This window comes from Rhododendron vialii, chromosome 12a (assembly GCF_030253575.1).
Source record: "Rhododendron vialii isolate Sample 1 chromosome 12a, ASM3025357v1".
In the NCBI taxonomy this organism is placed as follows: domain Eukaryota; kingdom Viridiplantae; phylum Streptophyta; class Magnoliopsida; order Ericales; family Ericaceae; genus Rhododendron; species Rhododendron vialii.
In genome coordinates this window covers 2,307,223-2,327,453 of record NC_080568.1, presented here as the reverse complement: position 1 = coordinate 2,327,453, position 20,231 = coordinate 2,307,223, and the positions used below count along the sequence as shown (strand labels likewise).

General features: G+C 39.0%; 1 protein-coding gene across 1 annotated transcript; it reads right to left on the bottom strand.

Moving 5' to 3' along the window:
• Positions 1–2,077: 2,077 nt before the first annotated feature.
• LOC131311885 (uncharacterized) lies at positions 2,078–9,852 on the bottom strand. The gene is made up of 4 exons (XM_058339507.1): positions 8,451–9,852; positions 4,620–5,191; positions 4,302–4,521; positions 2,078–3,753 (listed from the first exon to the last, which is right to left on the bottom strand). The coding sequence occupies exons 1-4, from the start codon at positions 9,699–9,701 to the stop codon at positions 2,404–2,406; spliced, it is 3,393 nt and encodes a 1,130-aa protein (XP_058195490.1). The 5' UTR covers positions 9,702–9,852; the 3' UTR covers positions 2,078–2,403.
• Between the last annotated feature and the right edge of the window lie 10,379 nt (positions 9,853–20,231).

Here is a 20,231-nt window from a genome sequence, read left to right as displayed (position 1 = left end):
ACTACTTTTTTCCGAAAGACAAATAATGTTCTCTGGCTTGTCACCGTGCAGTTGACCAGATACCGGCTTTTAGAGTGTTTATTTTTATGATCGGAACCGTTCATATCGTAGAGTTCATCGAATACTTTAGCCACGTCAAAAATCATGCTAATCAGATGCCCTACTTATTAATATCTAATCGGAGTGACTTTTTGCTTTATTAAAATAATGTTGATGGGTTTGATCCAATGTGACTATATTCATTTTCAGAAACATAAATGTGATCTGATAAGGAATTAAACAATGTTTAATTAATACTCCCTCTATCCCAACTTGGATGACAATTTTTGATATTTGTGCCAATTTCAATTCCTTATATCTTTCAACATGAATCTCAAAAAATATGCAATATGGATCTTATTTGATAGTTCTCGATTAGTTCTATAATACAAAGTTTTCAAATTCATGAAAAATATTAGTATAAATTGAAAGATATAAGCAATGAAAAATGACACAAATTTTAAAATTTGTCATCAATTTTGGGACTAAGGAAGTATGATTTTTGACATGCTTAAAATAGTTTTCGACGAACTCTACGACATGAACGGTTCTAATTACAAAAATAAACTCCGTACAAATTGGTATCCGGACAAACTGCACTGTGCAGTCCCATTATGGGAAGGGGGGCTGCCGACAAGCCATAAAGAAGAAATTAATATGGATTTGGTGAGATGGGTGGGGGGCAGCTTTAAAGGAAAGGGTCCGGCTATTTGCAATTGCGAATTTGTTATATGTAGCCATTTCATAAGAAGGAATTCAAAAATTTCCTTTTATGAATCGGCTACATGTAGCAAATTCGCAATTGTATTTAACAGCACCCTAAAGGAAATTGTTCGGTCTCGTCGGTTGGTTTACACTGCGGGGACTGACTTCCTCTTCCATTCCCTTTTCATTTTTTTCCGGAAAATAAAATGAAAGTGCAAGTATGACACCTGTTACGTCCATCCGCGAGGATTGTCTCATCACATCAGTCATCCCACCACTATCTGCATGAAACTCCACCGCATTTAAGTCGGGACTGAAGACCGAAGCTAAGGTCGCCTTACTTGTGAGTGCTTACTTCCTCTCTCTTTGTTAGCACTTGTAGATGTTGGGGTAAATTATTGGGTGGTTGTTGCTTCCATTCTCTATAATTGCATATTCATGTGAAGCTTACGATTCACAAATAACATCTTTAAGAAAAGATACTCAAAGAATTTCCAAAAAAAGAAAAAAAAAAGATACTCAAACAAAAATGGTTCATTGTGATTAATTATTGAGCATCCTGGTACCTCTATGTTGCGACCCGATTTTCACCCGGAAGTGGGGGCTGCTGTGAGCAAATCACAGCAGCGTGCAACAGCGCCTCAATTTCATCGTTCAAAAGTATTCTAAATGGTTTAGATTTTAAAAGAATTCTTTAATAGAATGGAAGAGTTTTTTTTTTTAAATTCGAACCAGTGATTACCGAGACGGACAATGAAATGGACACGGCTGCACATGTGATCTATAGCTATATTCCCATAGTGGTTGAATGCCAGAAAAAATTGAATGTCACAAGAGGGAAGCAGAGTGAATATTGAACAAAATATACTTCTCCTCTCTTTGGCCGCTTCGTTTCGTTTCTAAGATCTTTTCAGTGGTAAAACCGACATTGTTTACCTTCAAATTTCAAGTTCAACGAAGTGGTAGATCAACTCGCCAATATAGGTGTCAACCAAGAAGACAAGATGGTTTCGCATGTCATTCTGCAAGAAGAGATCATTCCGCTGCTTGAGGCGGACATGTAGAGTGTGGCTTTTGAGCATTTTTAGTTTGTTTATTTCATTTCCAGTGTACCCAAAAAAAAAAAAAAATTTGCAAGTTCAACACACCACAAGTGATTTCATTTTAAGGAATAGAACACCAAAAAGGCTGCTTTCGCCTCTGAGCTTCTAGAGGTGTAAAAATGTACTGGCCATAACAAGACACCTGCAAAACTACAAGTACACTGACAGAAGGCGAGAGATTTACAACAAAAAAAGCAGGAGACTTGCAACGAACACAAGCGTTCCCAAGATTGAACAAGTCTGTCGCAGATTCACGATTGCTCTTCAACAAGGCAGTGAAATTTTCCACCCAGATTCAATGTCGTCAACAAGACAAAAGACGCGCAACCAAATACTAAAACAATCAGGCCCAAACTGGAATTACCAAGACCACTGATTTCAAGCAAGGTTATTTTTTTCCCAAAGAGTCATAACGAAAGGTTAACCCAACAAATAAGGAAATCTCAGGAACAAGGGGTTAACTGCAGACGAATCCAAATGGTTGTAAGAACAAACAAACTTTGATACCTCACTTGAAAATTGGCAAAAAACCTATCATACAAAGTATGCTCATCGATTAAATAAACTTCAACCCGGAGATATATTGCTGTCTAGAAATCAAATACTGAGCCAAGGAGTATATGATTCCAAGAAGACCCAATATCCTAATCTTGATCACGTCCGTTATCAAGACTGATGGAAAATTAAGTGGTAAAGTGAGCAATGGCGTCAAATCTGTCTGCTTTGTATAACTCCACACAAACCGGTTAAAAAGGATATGACTGGGGAACGTAAGGACAAGAAGGGCTACATTCTTAACTGCAAAAAACCAATCAGGCCCTCCAATTTCAAAACCCCACCCTGGGTTCCCGTGCCAGATGTCTTCCCATATGCTATAAAAGGCAGTCACTACCAAGTATGATGAAATAACTGCAGTTACTGGAAAATACCTCTGCTTATCCCCAAACCCAGCGACAAAATCAGAGTCCTGGTTGAGAAGAAGCAAGATAGGGGCCAAGAAGAATATGGCACGGTTTGAGCCGCCGGTGAGATTGATGTTCAAGATTATGCATATGGCAAAGCACATTATAGTAGCAACATTTCCAACTGCCGGCATCCAGGCTCCCTCAGCCGCCATCCTCTTTATACTGAAGGCAGTCATAGACGCGGCCCTCCTTTTCTGTGCGAACCTTAATCTTGGAGGGAAGGTACCGGAGCTGGTTTGACTGGATTGGCTGTGTCTAATTCCACTCCTTTCATGAGCCTTTTCATGCATAAGTGATGTCAGTTCAAACTTAATCTCCAATGCAACAAGCATAAAGATAGCTGCATATAAACCGAGGAGAGACGTCCTTGCCCCCTCAACGGCAAGTAGAGTGGTCAGCTTGCTGCCTTCTATCTCACCATCTCCGATTCCACTATTTCCAAGTATGTTCTTGATCCTCACCTCTCCTTCCAATAAATAAGTCACCGGAAAAAGAGCCACAAGCAAAGCAAACATCCACGGTAGGAGCTTTGTGCTTGAGGCAGATGGCAAATGGGTGAAGACCACAAAGACAGAGGTGCAGATCATGGTTATGACTATAAGGATGTGCAATATAGCAGCCTGAGGGAAGTATTCTGCAGCTATATAAACCCCCAGAGCGATCCCCATGGAAATGGAGTAAAAGGCCCTCAACTCAACGATATACTTGATAGGGATGACAGAGGTTACTGCTGCTAGAGTGAGAAGGATTGCGGCGATAAGTAGCCACGATGGCCATGTATGCTTTGAAGTCATGAAGCCGTATATGGAGACATCATCCATGGATTGACGAGCATCTTTGATTAGGTCAGAGTGATAAGTCCATGACAAGGGAATTGGGGGCTGCAAGAGTATAAACAGCAGTCCTGTCGCCATTATTAGAACCAGACATCTCTTAGCAGACTGCACAGAGAAAGGAGAAAATGTATTTAGCATAAAACAAGTATCAACTACTATACAAGTTGGTCAAGTACCAAGAAAAAACACCCACATGATTCCAAAGAGAAGAACATTATGCCTAGTTATGAACATTCCTCTATACCCAAACAAATATACAACTTCTCAGCAGTAGATGAGAGATAATTCGAAAAGTTGTGCAGCAAATGCAAACGGTTAAGACGGTAAGTACACATGCTCTGCGTTTCATAATGTTAAAACTGTGAGTTTCCAGATTTCTGTGTTAATTCTAAGTACTTCACACCAGAGATGTTGTTTTACTCCTCAAATTGATGTCATAATCACTTAATCAATCCCCTATGCACATTAATGCAGAGCAGGAAACATAAAAACTAGAAAATGCACAAACACCAGCAGTCAACCAGGTAAAAAATTGTTGGATTGTTTCAATTACTTTTGCAATTATCTAAATATCACCAATAGGAGGATGGAGGATTTATATAATTGCTGGAAAAAATTGCAGAACATAACACAAAGAAATGCCAAAATAGTACCATGACATGAGAAAAGTGGAGAGCCACTATTGGTATACAAGCCAATCCAATCAGAAGAATACAGGAACCCAAAAGTAAACCATCAGATGGGGGTCTCCCATTCCACCACTGGAGAGCTTCAAAAATTGCTTCACGACAAAACCAGACTGCTAAAGCAACAACACCAGCATGTGCATAGCCTTGCCAAGGTTTCATCTTTGAGGCTACTCTTGACTTGTCCCTGAAATTTTAATGAGGAAGTCGCATTTCTGATGTCATCTAAACAATAATAAGTATGCAAAGATAGGCCATAACTGAGATGAAAACACTAATATTTACTTGTAGAGAAGCAACGGAGGAGAAACAGCTAACAAAAGCACAGCAGAAGCCCATAAAGCAGCCTTTGATGCGATAAACATCATTGTCACCTTCGAGGAATACAGGCAAATCAGAATCCATACTGCCTTTGGTCCAATTCGGCGATCCGCACTAAGTCTCCTCACCAGAGCCAAACCCACAAAAGTAGTCAGGGCAACCATGTAGCTAGGATACATTACCTCATCATCCGACCCATAATAGTAAACATTTGAGTAATTATAGAAGCGATTCTCAATGTAGCATAGCAGCAGTGCATGGCTGATCAAACCAAACTCGGCCAAGAAATGAAGGTTTGGAGGAAGAAGGGCTAAACCAGGGACAGCCATTGCCAAGATAACACTAGCAACTATGAGCTTACAGAAGGATTTTAAAGACATGCCTGCCATCCAGATGTTGAGATCCCAGAAATTATGCAGCACGAACCACATGACCATCAAGCTACCAAGAACAACAAAGGCAAAGTATGATGGCAGACTCTTCTTTGTAAAGAAACGAGCCAAATAGAATCCAGCAACTGAAGGGAGTGGAAGGAACTGCAAAATAAAATGACCAGAACTTCATTCTAAACACATCCAAATTCATAGTGAAAAGGCAAAATATAAAATTGAATCATACAGATCTCAATCTCCAATTCTGAAACCAACAAATTTTGATTATTTCCGGAATAATCTTACAGTGTGCTTAAAAGTCAATATTACTTGTTTCCACAAGTACTATGTACTTAACAACCCAAGTATTGTACTTTGACAAATTATGTTCTATTCATATGTGGTAGATCTAGGGTGGATCATGCACTTGACAATTCCACTAAATTTCAATTTGATAGTGAATAAAGAAAGTGCATACATTGAATCGCTTGACAATTCCGAATCCGCTTTGTCTACGAACAACGAAGCTATAAGTAATTACGATCAAGTAAGGCAACAATATTCATTTCTCGTATTAAATCCTGCTTATTGGACTCAAGGAGTTCGAGAAGCTAATCCAAATCGATTAGATGGCCAGTTTGATACGAGCAGAAGGCTCTTCCATGGGATTTGGGTGGTCATGTAAGTGCCTGTCTTCCTATGCTTATCCGCTCTTCAAGCTGTGAGTCTTCGCTTTCAGCTTTTGGCATTAGTGTGAATAACATTATAGTTAAAAGCAACGCAGGCAAGTCAAGGTACTCCCCTATCTTCTCTCTAAAGTCTAGGCTCTAGTCGAAGAGCTAAAAAGAGGACAACTAGAAAAAGACTTTTGCATCCGACTTCCGAAAACTTTCCCAACTGGATATAATCAGGAAGAAGGAATGGCATATGTGGGGGCCGCTTCTATCTTCCACCTCATCCATTATTTGCTGGATAAGTCGTCGATTATCAGTAGTGCTGTAAGGCAGTCACTGCACCTGTCTCGGCCTTCGGACTGTATACATAACAAAAAAGAGGATGACAAAGACAATACCCGAGAATATCTTCTTTCTCCCTGTAGATGTTTCCAAGTTCTTCCCTGTCCAACTATAGTGTGTCTCTTTTACCGCTGTCAGCCTAATTATTTAGGGCTAGTTCTTTCAACTTGCAGCTTGCCATATGTTTACTTAGTCATGGAAAATCCAATATAAAAGCAAGAAACACGATTGAATTACTAGGTTTCGAGATGGGAGAGGGCAGAAGCAAACGACCTAAGAGCTAGGATGCACATCTGGATTTTGACTTGGTCTTCAACCCGACCCTTGTGGAGGCTAGTGCATAGTCTCATATAGTTCACATTTCTATATAGAGTGCACATACTTGGCTCTCATTCCTTGACTCTTCTATTTGATCCAAAACTTAAAGTGCACTAACTCTTCAGGCTATGAATAGTACCTTCTTTTGGGTCTAAAATGTGACACTCCTCAAATCTAAGTTCTTAAACCAATCGGAAGATTTCATACTATTATCACTCCATCAGACTTCACTTGACTTGTTGCAGCAAAATTCATTCATGGAAGGGTGCTTTCCACACTAAAAGCTAAAAAATTGAAGTGATATTCAATGCCCCCAACACACCATTCCAGGGGAAAAACCTGACATGCAGCAACAAAACATCCACAAATGAAGACAAGATATTTAAATTCCACGCTTCATAACATTTCAGTCGACCAAATGGATAGTTTGGTTGAGATAGTTGGTCCTATTTCTCAACTATCTATACTTTTTGGGACAGTTAGTGAACAAATGCAATTTATGCGGTGGGTGTACCCAATGCACGACTCCCGAATAGGAAGGGTCAAGAGAATGGTTGATATATGCATCCACACCCCTGTGCAAGGGGAGAGGCTGTTTCTGAGACTTGAACCCATGACCTTTAGGCAACAATGGGGTAGCTTTACCACAGTTAATGAGGTGCTTTTCTTTAAATTAACTACTTGGACACTAAGCATCCAACCAAACTACATGGCCACAGGATACAGTTCTGTACGATGCAGCTGACACTATTGATTGGCTGCCTCAGTATAGGTGAAGGATATGTTTAATACTGGGAGGAAGGAAACAAGAATCTTGCGTGGAAAATGGGTTCTCTGAATTCCACTTAGTTCTTTTGTTATGACAGTTAAGTGGAGAATTGGTTTCATTTGAAGCCAAAAAAAGGTGATGTGACTTTAAAAAAAAAAAAAGCTTTGGTCCTCATCTCACATTGTTTCCTAGCCAACTCCAGCAAGAGATTCATGTTTGTAGCTATAAGTCTGCGTTGCAGAAGTCCGGAGCAAAACAAAAGGAAGCTCAAGCAAAAGTGGGGTCATTGTACCAACTCATGCAAGTCAATTCTTCGTGTTTAAGCCCAAAAAAATTGATGGCAGACCTAGAATGTGATAATGCAGGGATCATCCTAGAGGGAGCCAAAATAGAGAATCCTTTATTGTACTGTACATGGAGATCTCCACAGGTTGATTTAAGCTTCTGCCATTCGAGGTAAAGTTCTATTGCAGAATCAGACGCTTGGGTTGTGCTGAGGATTTGAGGCGACACGATTGAAATCCTACTGTACATAGCGGAGGCGTGGGTCAAGGTCATGGATACAACTTGGCAGGTACAAGCACAAGGGAGCAATGTCCGCGGATTTGACAAGGGCAACTTCAGTCTTAGAGTGTGGATTGATAGGATTCAAGAACCTTTCGAAATTGCTCATTTATAGTGTCATTCTCTGGAGTCCCCTGGTTTTCTTCCACTTCAAAATATCATGTGTCTCTTCTATTGTATGCTTGGGTCTATTATTTGCTTGTGACATGTTATGTTTCAAGTTGTATGTCTGTTGGGTGTCGATTAGCATTAGTTTGTTAATGGCTAATCGCCTGATTGGTACTTGCATTGCACTCCAAGTCTTTTATCAACTGCCTTAGCAATTCAATACTAGTGACTCAACGTATTTCCCTTTTGCTAGCCTTTCAATGGCCAAAGGGCAGTTGAAGTAGTCGGCCAGCATTTCATAGACAAAAGGTCACCTCCTCGTTGATGCTCTCTTCAGCTCAAATTATTTCCAAATCTAGAAAGAAAGATGCTTGTCATAAACCCTAAGGACTTCAGTTGCCCAAAATGAACCAAAATGAATTCAAGGAATCAATTGGCTCCAAGCCTCCAAACACTAAAGCATACTTTTAAGGAGCTGGTATTGCTTAAATAAATTGACGAATTTCAAATTTTATCCAGGTGAATGAATGAAACTATTGCATATTAACTTGAATAAGAGACTGCAGTACCTATGCATTTAGATGGCTATGTAACACATGCTTTTATATGGATATGTAACGGAACAACATAGAGAACTTTAGATGCATACCAATATAGGAAATCCCACAACAATTGCACCAGCAGCACTGACTAAAACAGCTAAAACTGTGAAAGCCACTGAGCTGAAAGCATCAGCAATCATGCCAAGGGCATAAGCACCGGCTGCAGCCGCCCCTCCAAGCATTGTAACAGTCACAAGCAGATAACTCAATGGCGGTGGCACCTGAATGTACCTCCCAAACGAATGAAAAACCACCCTAACCTCCAAGCACATCACTACAACCACCAAAGCGACCGCACCATTCACCACCCGTATGCTCCGCAGATTGTTCTCGTTCTTCGTAACCCACCACAATGCCCCTCTTGTCGACGCATACAGCAGCACCAAAAACGGTATAAAAAACAACAGAAACAAATCACAAATGGACGCAGCAGACGAAAACATAGTCGAATAATTCGACGCAATGTGAAACAGTAAAGGCAAGTGCAACAAGCTCAACGTATGCACACAGCTTTCGAGCTGGGTTAAAATTAGGTTATCATCAGGCACCTCTCCACCGTGGTAACTCACTTCTTTCTTCAACTTAAACGACGAGATGCGAGGAATCGAAAACAGCCAATAGAGAATACAAGAAAACAACATGAAGTAGTACGAGGCGTGGGCCATGCCGAGGGCGGAGATTGTGGAAAAGGTGAAGAGGACGGAGGCGTTGAGGGGGGCGCAGGCGAAGAGGAGGCGTTCTAGGGTCAGGGTTATGTGAGGGTACTCGATTTGGATCCACTTGAACTGGAGGGAGGCCCAGACGCCGATGAGGAAGTTGGTGTGGGCGCAGAAGAAGGAGGCGAGGAGAGAGAGAGGGAGGGAGTTGAAGGAGGCGGAGGAGAGGAGAGAGGAGGTGAAGAAGAAGGCGATTTGAGCGGAGAGGAGAGAGAACCAGACGGCGATGAACGGAGCGGACTTGTGGAGGTTGAGGGAGTCGAGGATGTAGGCGATCATGAGGCCTAGGGTCAGGGTGGCGAGGACCGGGGCGCCGCCGAGGTCGAGGAGGACGGCGGCGCAGGGGAGGAGGGCGAGGGCGATTCGGGCGTTGTGCGCGAACGACGACGGAGAGAATCTAGAGTTTTTCAGAGATCTAGATGAAGAAGAAGGAGAGGGAGAAACGATACCGCCGCTGCCGCTGCCGTAGAAGGCGGAGTAAGGGTTAGGGTTAGGGGAGGAGGAGGTGGGGAAGGAGGGGGCGCTGGCGGAGGTGGAGATGTAGGGGCGGTAGGAGCGAGGGTTGAGCTCCGGCGGCAACATTTTTATTCGCCGGGAAATATACTAGACTGGACGGGACTGAACTGAACTCCGAGAAGGAGAGACCTCGGCGTGTGAGTGTTTTCTCCGGTGTTCCTTGGTTTCAGTGGAAAACGGGGGGATCTGGAAGGGTGTACTTGTCAAAAGTCCACAGATGCTTCGTGACGAGAGGTGGGTCCCAATCGATAAGTCTAGTTACACTCTCGCTCTATTTGATAATGGTGATAAACACGTTAAATTCGTAAAAATATAGAATTATGATTGAGATTGATAATGAGAATGCATTAATAATGAATATATTTGTTTGAAATGTGATTAGATAATGAAATTATTAATATCATGTTTGTTTAATATGTGATTAGATGATGAGATTGAATTGATAGAAGAAATTTATAATAAGAAGGGATTGTAATGAGTATGGGTTGAGATTCGACTATTAATACCATCTCCCCCGGATATTCCTAATATCCTATTTTGGGAGATTCGTAATCCCTTTGGCTTAGCAATCCACCCCAACTTTGTGAAACCAAACAAAGTACTCCTTCCGTTCGGATTTAATTGTTCCTAGTTCTATTATAACCGGTTAAAAAATGGGTTATATCTTTAAATCCGTAATAAATTTCTTATCGAATATGGATCTTATTTGATAGATCTCAATTAGTTTTATAATACAATGTTTTCGAAATTACGTAAAACATTATAAATTAGAAGATATAATCGATTGAAAAATGACACGAACTCCAAAAAAAGACTATTAAATCCGGACGGATGGAGTATTAGGAAACCCATCATCTTCATAATCCAATCCCATCTCCCAAAACTTTTATCAAACGGAGCCTTAACCAATCACTCCTAACAAAAGTGGATAATCAAAATTTGTAACATTAGTTTTTGATTATTTATTTAGAGGTTATTAAAATTAACAATGTCAAATTCAGTAGATTAGGTTTAACGAATGACAAAAAAAAAAAAAAATCTCACTTTAGTCATTTTTTGTCCATAATAAAAAATAAGCGGCCCATTACTAGCCGTCTCTATTTTTACATTCCAGCTTGAAGTTTGGGGATCGGGTATGGAAGGAGGACCCCGGGTCCAAATCCAATCAAGTGCCACCAGGGTGCTGGCTCACTCACCCTGGCTCACTCTTAGCCTTAGGTAAATAAAATAGCCCATCATAAAAAGTGATTGAGCGAGTGAGTTAGGTTCCAAAGGACCGAACGAACGAAGTGAGCTCCTTTCTAGCATCCGGTTATTGAGTATGAATAGGTCCAAGGACCTACGAAATACAAAGTGTCGATTTATTAAAACGAACAAACTTAAAAGCTTGTTGTGTCAAGAACCCGGACTATCAGAAGGTCGAGGCCATTCCACAGCTTGCTTTAAGCGCAAAGAGCTGGCTCATTGCTAGCCGTCTCTATTTTTGCATTCCGGCATGAAGTTTGGGGATCGGGTATGGAACGAGGACACCCGGTCCAAACCCAGTCGATTGCCACCTGGCGCTGGTTCACACTTAGCCTTAGGTATATATAAATAATAGCCCATCAAAATTTGGATCAAATGGGCTGATTTGATCAGCCCAACGTGTCGTGCAATTAGTGGGCTTTCCAAGCAGCCTCATGCAAAATACCGTCCCAGCTGATCCAATAAGTAAACGAAGAAAAAAGGAAAAAAGAAAGGAAGGGATTTAACTCATCCTTTTTGGTAGTATATATACACGGTCGTGTTTGACAGTGTGTGCACGAGACGGGGTTCGAGGTTGAGCTGACCGACTGCTTAGTACTGTCAGCTCAGCCACTCGTGCACATTTGGCTGATCGCGAGTGGAATTGTGACATTAGGTCAGCACGCCACGTGGTGTCTCCGTCACATGAATAACTTCTCCATATAAAAAAATGAACAGAAAGGTGATTGACCTCGAGCTATCTACTAATGCAGGAGAGACAAGAAGGGGAATTTGACTTTGCATTTGTGGATGCCGATGGTATAAAGTTCGCTATAAATTTTACAACAGAATTAGTTCCAGCTTACTAATGTTATATATAGGGACGGATCTGCACACAAGGGCACATGCCCCCATTCGAAATTAATATATTTTGTATAAATTAGCATAAATATTAAAATGTGCCAATATATAAATATACACACACTTGCATGTATCTCGAAAAATATACATATAGAATTAGTTTTATGTCTGAATTTCATCATATTATGTATTTATATTTGTTGTTTTACCAGCTATTTGTCTATTGAAGCTATTCTTTCTTGATTCTCTTTATTTTTAACCGTCTGGGAGAAATATTTTTAAATAAAGTCATTAACAAAACTAGCTCGATCATTCTAAAACTTGTCGATGTTCATTTAAAACATATTTTAAAAATTTTGTCTTAGATTTTGTGCTCATTTTTTACCTAATTTAACTTAAAGTACGCGTTATAAAACTTTTATAGTTAGTAATGCATGCCTAAATTTTGTACAATCTTAGTGTGGTTGACTAAAAAAAATAAACTTTCGCCATTATAATTAACACGTGCCTCCACTAAGTTATATTCTTGAATTTGTCACTGGTTATATATATGTGAGTTTTAAGGCATGGCCTTCTCTCGAAGAACTCACTTTTTCAACCTTGGATTCCAATACTAGATAAAACTCTATTACTGATCGATGCATTCCTTATATTAAAAAATGTCATTCGTGTTTTGTTTTTGGAACGGTAAAGATTCGTATTCCGCCATCATATGGATTATGAACGTACGCACCAAATAAAGGCCTCTTCGGAAATAAGAATATTCCACGAGAAATTTTTCAATGCCGATCGAACGGGCACCCGAGCAATGCATTCCAGCCATCAATTCCGATTTTGGACGGTTCGGATTTGAAGAGAGAAAAAGTGCTCGACAAAGAGGAGAGAGAGAGTTTTAATTTGGGCCGTCCAACACAACTTTGACCGGCTCGGATGCGCTCCTCAAGCACCACGTGAGGATGCCCACTTGGTACCCATCCGGCACTAAAAAATTCTTGATATTCCACAAGCTAATTTTTGAATTGTGAAGCATGCACTCTGAAGCTCTTTTCAAGGGGAGCCATGCATGGAGTTTAGTCTTTCTAATAATAATAATAATAATAATAATAATAATAGAAAAACCCTTCCAAAAGAAACCCTTCCAAAAGTCTTGATTATTAGTGGAATCATTGTCACCATCCATTAAACGCAACTCCAGACAAAGTAGTACTATGCAGAATTTTTTTTATAACCAGATGTCTTGGCTAACTTACGCGCATCTCGACTAATTTCAGGCCCTTAAGATAACGACCGGACATATTTCACAGTAACCCTAAGATTTGAAATGATCCTATGAAAGAGCGTTTATTCCTTTCACAACCACGGGCCCAAACCCCAGAGTTATTTAGTACGTAGTAGTATTTCAAAAGTCCTTGTCTTTGTCTAGTCTTTTTTCCCCTCCTTTTCCTTTTGCTGCCACAATGTAGAGATTTCACTGGATATAAGAAAGCCAAGAATATCAAACGTCACAAAGAGAGAGAAAAGTTTCCTAACTAAATGTGGTTGGGACATGCGTGAAGCATACTTAGCATAGTACGTCCCACATCGAATAAAACTGAAAAGAGGGTAGTTCCTAATTATATAAGCATTAGTAGATTGGATAATTAATTAAATACTTTTAATCAGCTTTTAATTGGGTATGATCTTGAAAAAGTTGTATATTGGGTCTAGGTGTTATGGAGACCTGGGCTCTACAGTTACGTCTCAATGGATTGGATACAGGTGTTATCAACTTCTTCGGAACTAGTTCATACAAGGTCTTGCTCAAACTTTGATTGGACTCTCCGCAAATAGGTGGTGGAATTGAAACCCTAGGATTAGTCAAAATGCACGTAACTAACATGAAATGGTTACACAGTATTGCTATCAATTGTTCTGCCATAAATCCAATCCGATCTTCTTACTACTTGTTATATACATTTTCTTGATTCGAAATCGTTGATCATTCTTCTAACTTAGAGAGCAAATGCTACAATTTTGCTTTAGAAAACTGCGCGCATTGATCACTAGAAAAATCTTCAATACACACCATTGATCAGCACATGCCTCTACGTTTTTCTTTTTCAGAGAAGTTTATTTATTTATTGATTTTTAATTTAGAGTAGCACTTTAATTCTTGTATCCTTGTTTGGTTTGATAGATAAAAAGAAAGTTAATTTCAAAGAAAAATGATTTTCCTTCTGCCCACAAACTTTATCCCAGTGGCCGCAAACTATAGCATTGTGGCCTCGTACTTTGTCTCTGTGGCCAACTTGTTAACTGTTGCCGCAAGCTCTATCAATGTGGCCAAAACTTTGTATCTGTGGCCGCAAATTAACTTGGTACTTTTTGCCGCAAACTTAAAACCTTTCTTTGTTGATCATATATAACCATCTCCAATTAATCCACCACTCACAATGCCCATATATAAACACATCTCCACCACTTACCACCACTGACCACCCTCAGCAACCACCCAAACAGCTCCCCACAACATCCATTTGAACTCGATCTGAAGGCGCGCGGTGGCCATGTCCAACGACGTAACCATTCCCCAGGAAACCGCCACAGTCATACTCTCTCGACTACCCCGCCTACTCGTCAAATCTCTTTGCCGATTCAAGTCTACTTCTCCCTCGCGGAATTCCCTAAGGAAAGTCGCTCGAGTGGGCGTAAAATTTTCTCGAGCAAGCTAACAGCTTTTAACTGTGAAAGTTCAATAGCATGGGTTCGAATACTCGGATTCCCAAGTACAAAAACCTTATGCTACCTCATGAGCCAGCATAACTGTGGATACTCCCATCTAAACCTAGTAGGAGTACATGTTTAGGGAAAGAGAATAAATTCTTTACACTACCGGTGTAAACATTTGTTTTCTCTAAATCAATTGCATTGCGACACGTGTCAAAATAGTGGTCCCAATTAATAAAATATGGCGACGTGACGCAATGCAATTGATTTGGAGGAAACAAATGTTTACACCGGCAGTATAAAGAATTTATTCTCGTAGGAAAATGACGAGAACGAAATGCTATAGTGAGTTCGTGAGATTGAGCGATTATTGTAAATTCTGTTTGTGGTATGTGTAACATATGCTTATGTTCTAAGTCAGTTCTTATTTTGTGTTTGATCTAATCTTGAAACATTGGTTTTGCCCTTGTTACGGTAGCAGTGTAGCTGTAACAGGAGTATGGAATGATACGTAGCAGGAATTGAGTGTAGCGATCACAGCAACCGTGCAGTGGGCAAAAATTCGGATCAAAAGTGATTTGTAGCGGGTATCAGCCGATGCAGGTGAGAATTTTGATAGCACTGGTTAGGGACGGAACCAGAATTTTGTGACACGGGGGCCAAACTTTTCAAGGTTCCGGAATTTAATAGTTTGTTTGGTTTAGGTTTTGACGAAGGTTTTTTTTTGTTGGTAATGGGTGGAGAGAGAGTGAGAGAGATCGATAAATGAGATTAATAATTAAAGAAAAAACTTATGAGAGACCGTATGCACAGAGAGAGATTGCGTTTTGGACCAAAAATGAACACATTCTTAAATCATTTAAATGTCTAAATAACATCCAATACAAAATATAATATCTAGGTGTTCTTAACAAACAAAAAACAACTGACGTTAACATTGAAATTTGAAAGGGAAAAAAAAAAAAAAACCCCGAAACAATGCGGGGCCATGGCCCCCATACACCCATGTGTAGATCCGTCTCTGGCACCGGTATGTACCGGTTCTAGAAGACAAAATTAAGCATGCACCACTTCTTCTTCTTTTTTATAACCGGATGTTCGAGTCAACTTGCGCACATCTCGACTAATTCCAGGACCCTAAGATAAACCCCCGATAGCCCCAAGGTTTGAAATATTTAGCCTCGATCCATGAGAATGGAACCTGTTGTAACATTATGGATGAGCACTTATTGTTTTCTCACGAGTCACAAACACTTGGGCCACTTGAAAAGCACACACAACAACACACAGTACCACTCTTTAATTTTGGAAGTTGAAGGCTCTGCTTTGATCTAGAAAAGAGGTAGAGCGGTCTTTCGGGGGTTGGTTTCTGTCTTCGTGGGCACTACCACTGTTTGGAAAAGAAAATGTGAATGCAATAAAGGGGTTTCCTCGAACAAGCAAAGTAAAGCATGTGGCTGATCTGATGAAGCTGCAGATGAAAGAGACCCCTTTTGTTCGTATTTCCACCCAACACTTTAAGAGCTTTCATTGATGAGTAGATGATAGAGGTTGACCCAAGTAAACGCCTTTGGCATTTACCCGGCTACTTCCTCATCGATATAGATTGCTATTGTTTTTTTTTTGAAGTATTTGTTTGTGTTATCCTATAGTGTTCGGGTCAACTTAGGTACACGACTAACTCTCGAATGAGACAAGTTCTGTATGAAACAGCCCTACAAGAGTTGATCTTATCCGAAACCTTAAGAGAGATTGAGCAAACCTCTAAATCTCTATTGTCGTGGCCATAATGCCAACCTTGGGAATTGGGGTTTAAATTGATATAGATTGGTTGGATAGCACTCAAAAAACTTTTGTCCGAACGGACTTTGATGCTCTTACACGGAGTTAACGCATTTTATGTCGGTTTATGCTTATTTTCTGTACTTTCCTATATAAACGGGCCTTGTGAGCTCGTAGGGTTTGGTGCCTATGTCTCGGGGGTTTGATATTAGGGTGACTAGGGTTTGTTCTTCCTCTCGGGTTCTATCAGGGTTTTGTCCCTAATATTGTTGGACTCTTCAATCCATTGAGAATAACGGAAATAGCTAATTATTTATAATCACTCATCTTCCATAGTGAATCCTCTCTCATACTTCATCTGTCGAGTACGTTTAAGCTCATGCTTAAGCTGAACCAAGCATGTAAATCTTCGTGTCCTTGTTTCGTTGCTTGTTATTTATTTATGTTCTACTTCATGCATGGACAGTTTCTTTGTATCGGATAAATAACCGACATGGATTATTAAAGAATGAGTGTGAACAATGAGAGGATCCTATGATTTTCCAGCAGCATTGGAATGAAGCATTTGGTAACAAAATTTCACCTTAAGATTTCCATTCCCTCAATAAGGTCATGTTTCCACCAGCAAAAAAAGGGAGAAGACTTTTGGCGTTTTTTCCATCTCGTTCACACTAATCAGCAAGTTTCAGCATTTTACCATCTCATTCGCAATAACAAAAAGATTAGTCAACAAAAACTTTTTTTTTTTTTTGCTACAGTAACTCTACTCACGAACCCTACAACTTATTTACTATCGGAAACACCTAATAATTTGATTGCTACAAAAAAACTAAAAACTTATTCATTAGTGGAAATGCCCCTATATAACTCGTTAAGAATTTAAGCGTGATCTCAAGAATCCATAAATCTACGTATATCTGTATGTCTATATATATGACATTATCACTTAAAAGGATTGTTAGTTTTATCCCCTGAAAAGAGTACTTTGAAGTTTGCCTTGCATGAAATAAGTAATAATTAAGTATAAGGAAATCGGCATTTAAAAAAAAAACAAAAACATAAAAAGCCCTCTTTTTTTTTTTTGATCCGCGAAAAAAAAAAAGCCCTCTTCAATGGAACTTCTTTCTTCTTCTTTTTTTAATCATCTCTTCAATGGAACTAAATTCCAGCCTTCTAGCAATCTTGGATTTCTGGTGAGTGAATCTTTTTTCATATCTTTGACATCTTTTAATAAAAAATTCATGAAGATCGATGAGGAATTTAAATAGAAAATAGTTCAAGAGATTTTTTTGTTGCCAAAATTCAGTATTGTTAAAATAATTAGATTAACACTTTGAAAGATGAATTGAACTCCTGAGTCCTAATCTACTTTCTCTTGGCATGTAAATACACTCTAAAGCTGTTGGGCCAAAGACCTCTTGGCGCAAATAATGTAAGACATAAGATCGGAAGAAGTGCTTGACGGGTAAGTGACCCTACTAAGTTAGAAAAATCCTTACCATAGCCATAACTATAATATGTGAAATTCATATTTTACACATTTACCCCACAATATTAGAAATTAATTTGTCCTGATAAAAACCCCATTAAAATTTGAAATTTTGCCATTTCTTATGTAAATTGCTAAACGAGAGTACTCTCGAAAATTGACCCATTACTGACAATTTCTAGCTTCGATCCTTCCAAGAGATTGTTCCAAAATAAAGCTTGAAAGCCAAACAAGATTCGGTATTATATGCTGATAGATAAAAAAGATAGAAAGATTGATTCGGCATAATAATAATACTAAGTCATATCGTTTCTATTCTTTTGGGAAAACCGGTTTTCTGAGGGCATTACAAAGAGACAACCGAGTTGATGTGAAAAGAAAAGAAAGAACTTAAGTACGACCATTATTATCCATACAACTTTAATTAGATTGCTTGATTGAACTTTTGTTGAATCTTAAGGCCGGCCAAATAATTGCTCCGGTTGACTATGAACAATGGCTCCCTATACAACTTTTATATATATGTGTGTGTGCTGGTAATGTTTTCGGTTTTGTTTGGAACTTATGGAAAAGAAAGGAAAAGAAGGAAAAATAATTTTTCCTTGTTTGGTTTGGGAGGAAATAAAAAGGAAAATAACAAAACAAAGAAGAATTTTCCTTCTTATACTTTCCTCCCCACTTTCCTTTCTTTTCTTTTCTTCTTATACTTTCCTCCCCACTTTCCTTTCTTTTCTTTTCTTTAAGTTCTAAATAGGCCCTTAGTTTCCTTGGAGGTCATTTTGAAGGAGTAAGAAATTAGAAACACATTGTTTCGAGTTCCAAGCAGGCCCTTTGTTGCAACAAAGCGGAGAGGTCTTACATAATTTCCTTTTTGGTGTATGTTACCATATATATATATATATATACCGTCATCTTATACATCATTACTAGATTATTACTCATAGTTCAACTAATTTTCAAAATTTGAAGCTAACGATCGGATAGAGCTTTAGTGATTTCAAAATACTTTCTTGGACTTGTCCTCTTATTTGATGCGGGGAGGGTATACATTGGTCCCGATTCGATGTTCTTTTCACATTGTTTATCTTTCTCTCTTATTTCTAAAAGTTAAATATTGTTGACTTTAAATATTGTTGACTTGTCAACACAAAGGAGAGGTCTTAAACCGTCTTATAACATTTCCTTTTTGAAGTATGTTAGAATAGATCGTCATCTTATGCATCATACTTGACTATTGTAAGCATTATATTATTAGTTTATCTTGGTGTTGGAAAACAGTACAATAAGAGCCTCGAGGAATTCTTTTCCTCCCAACTAGAAGGGGGTTAATTTTATAGAACTACAATCACGGGAGTACCCAACAAATAAGGATGGCATGTTGGATGATAAGAAGTGTATTCCCAATCAATATGGCATATGATGTAGACCAAAATACCTAATTTGAAGTGGATTGACTTGGAATCTGCTCCCTCTTGTGTTTAGGTTCAAAATCTTTGAAGTGGTAGTACGATTCTTATGATGTCTGTTTAAACAAGTTTTGTTAAGGATAGGATGGAATACAAGGTAACGTTGGCATTAAGCCCATCAATTTGCTTGGTGATCAACATATGGGACATAGGAATCTGCTCCCTCCTGGATGAGGGAGCCCTGAAGAGCTTTATTGCACAATGAGGATGTACGGAGTGCTCATTCAAAAAATTTCATCTTAATATAGGTTGTTTAGTTTATAGGGTACACTGAAAAGATTATTAGAGAAAGATTAAATTGATCGGATATTAGAGTCTCTTGGTGAGACAATATTAGTTGTAAGAAAATAGATGGTTAATGAAATTCTAAAAACAAAAGGTGAGATAAATCCATTTTCATTATGTAGATATTGATGTCTGATTATCTTGATTCTTGGTAAACAAATGGAGTTTAGCAAGCTTTACAAATTGAACAGTTCAATTCACGATGACGAAATTTCAGTTGAACACACTGAGGCGCTCGGCAACCTCATAATAGTGCATTGACGCGCTATAGGAACCACTTGTCTCAATTGAGCATAACGAAGCACTCAACATCCTTAGAGCACATTGTTGCACTACAAGAACCCATCTCCCTCCCTCATAGGCTCCAGTTTGAAACTTTCTAAGGGTTATTAATTTCTGTTGAATCAATCTATGCAAGACTTTGTTCATACTTTAATTTGATCTCTCAAAAATAAGTAGCAGAGTTGTTAACTAAAAAGGAAAATGCTAAAATCAGTTCAATGGTCTATGTGTAATTGTATATTAAAAGTTGTAAAAAACAAATAGAAATACGTATTTTTTTGGTCTTCCTATGTGCTTATTGTCAATTCAGTGGGCTGACAATGGAAATACAAAAAATTTATTCGAAATGCGCGTAAATTGCTGTCGAAACTAAATTGTTGACTTTCGCTTGGCATTATTGATGCATTGATGCAATGTCGGCATGTGCATGTGAGGCTCATGTGGCTCTGTTGTGCCAAACTAAACAAGGCTTGATGAGATATTTTATTTTCTAGTTAGTTA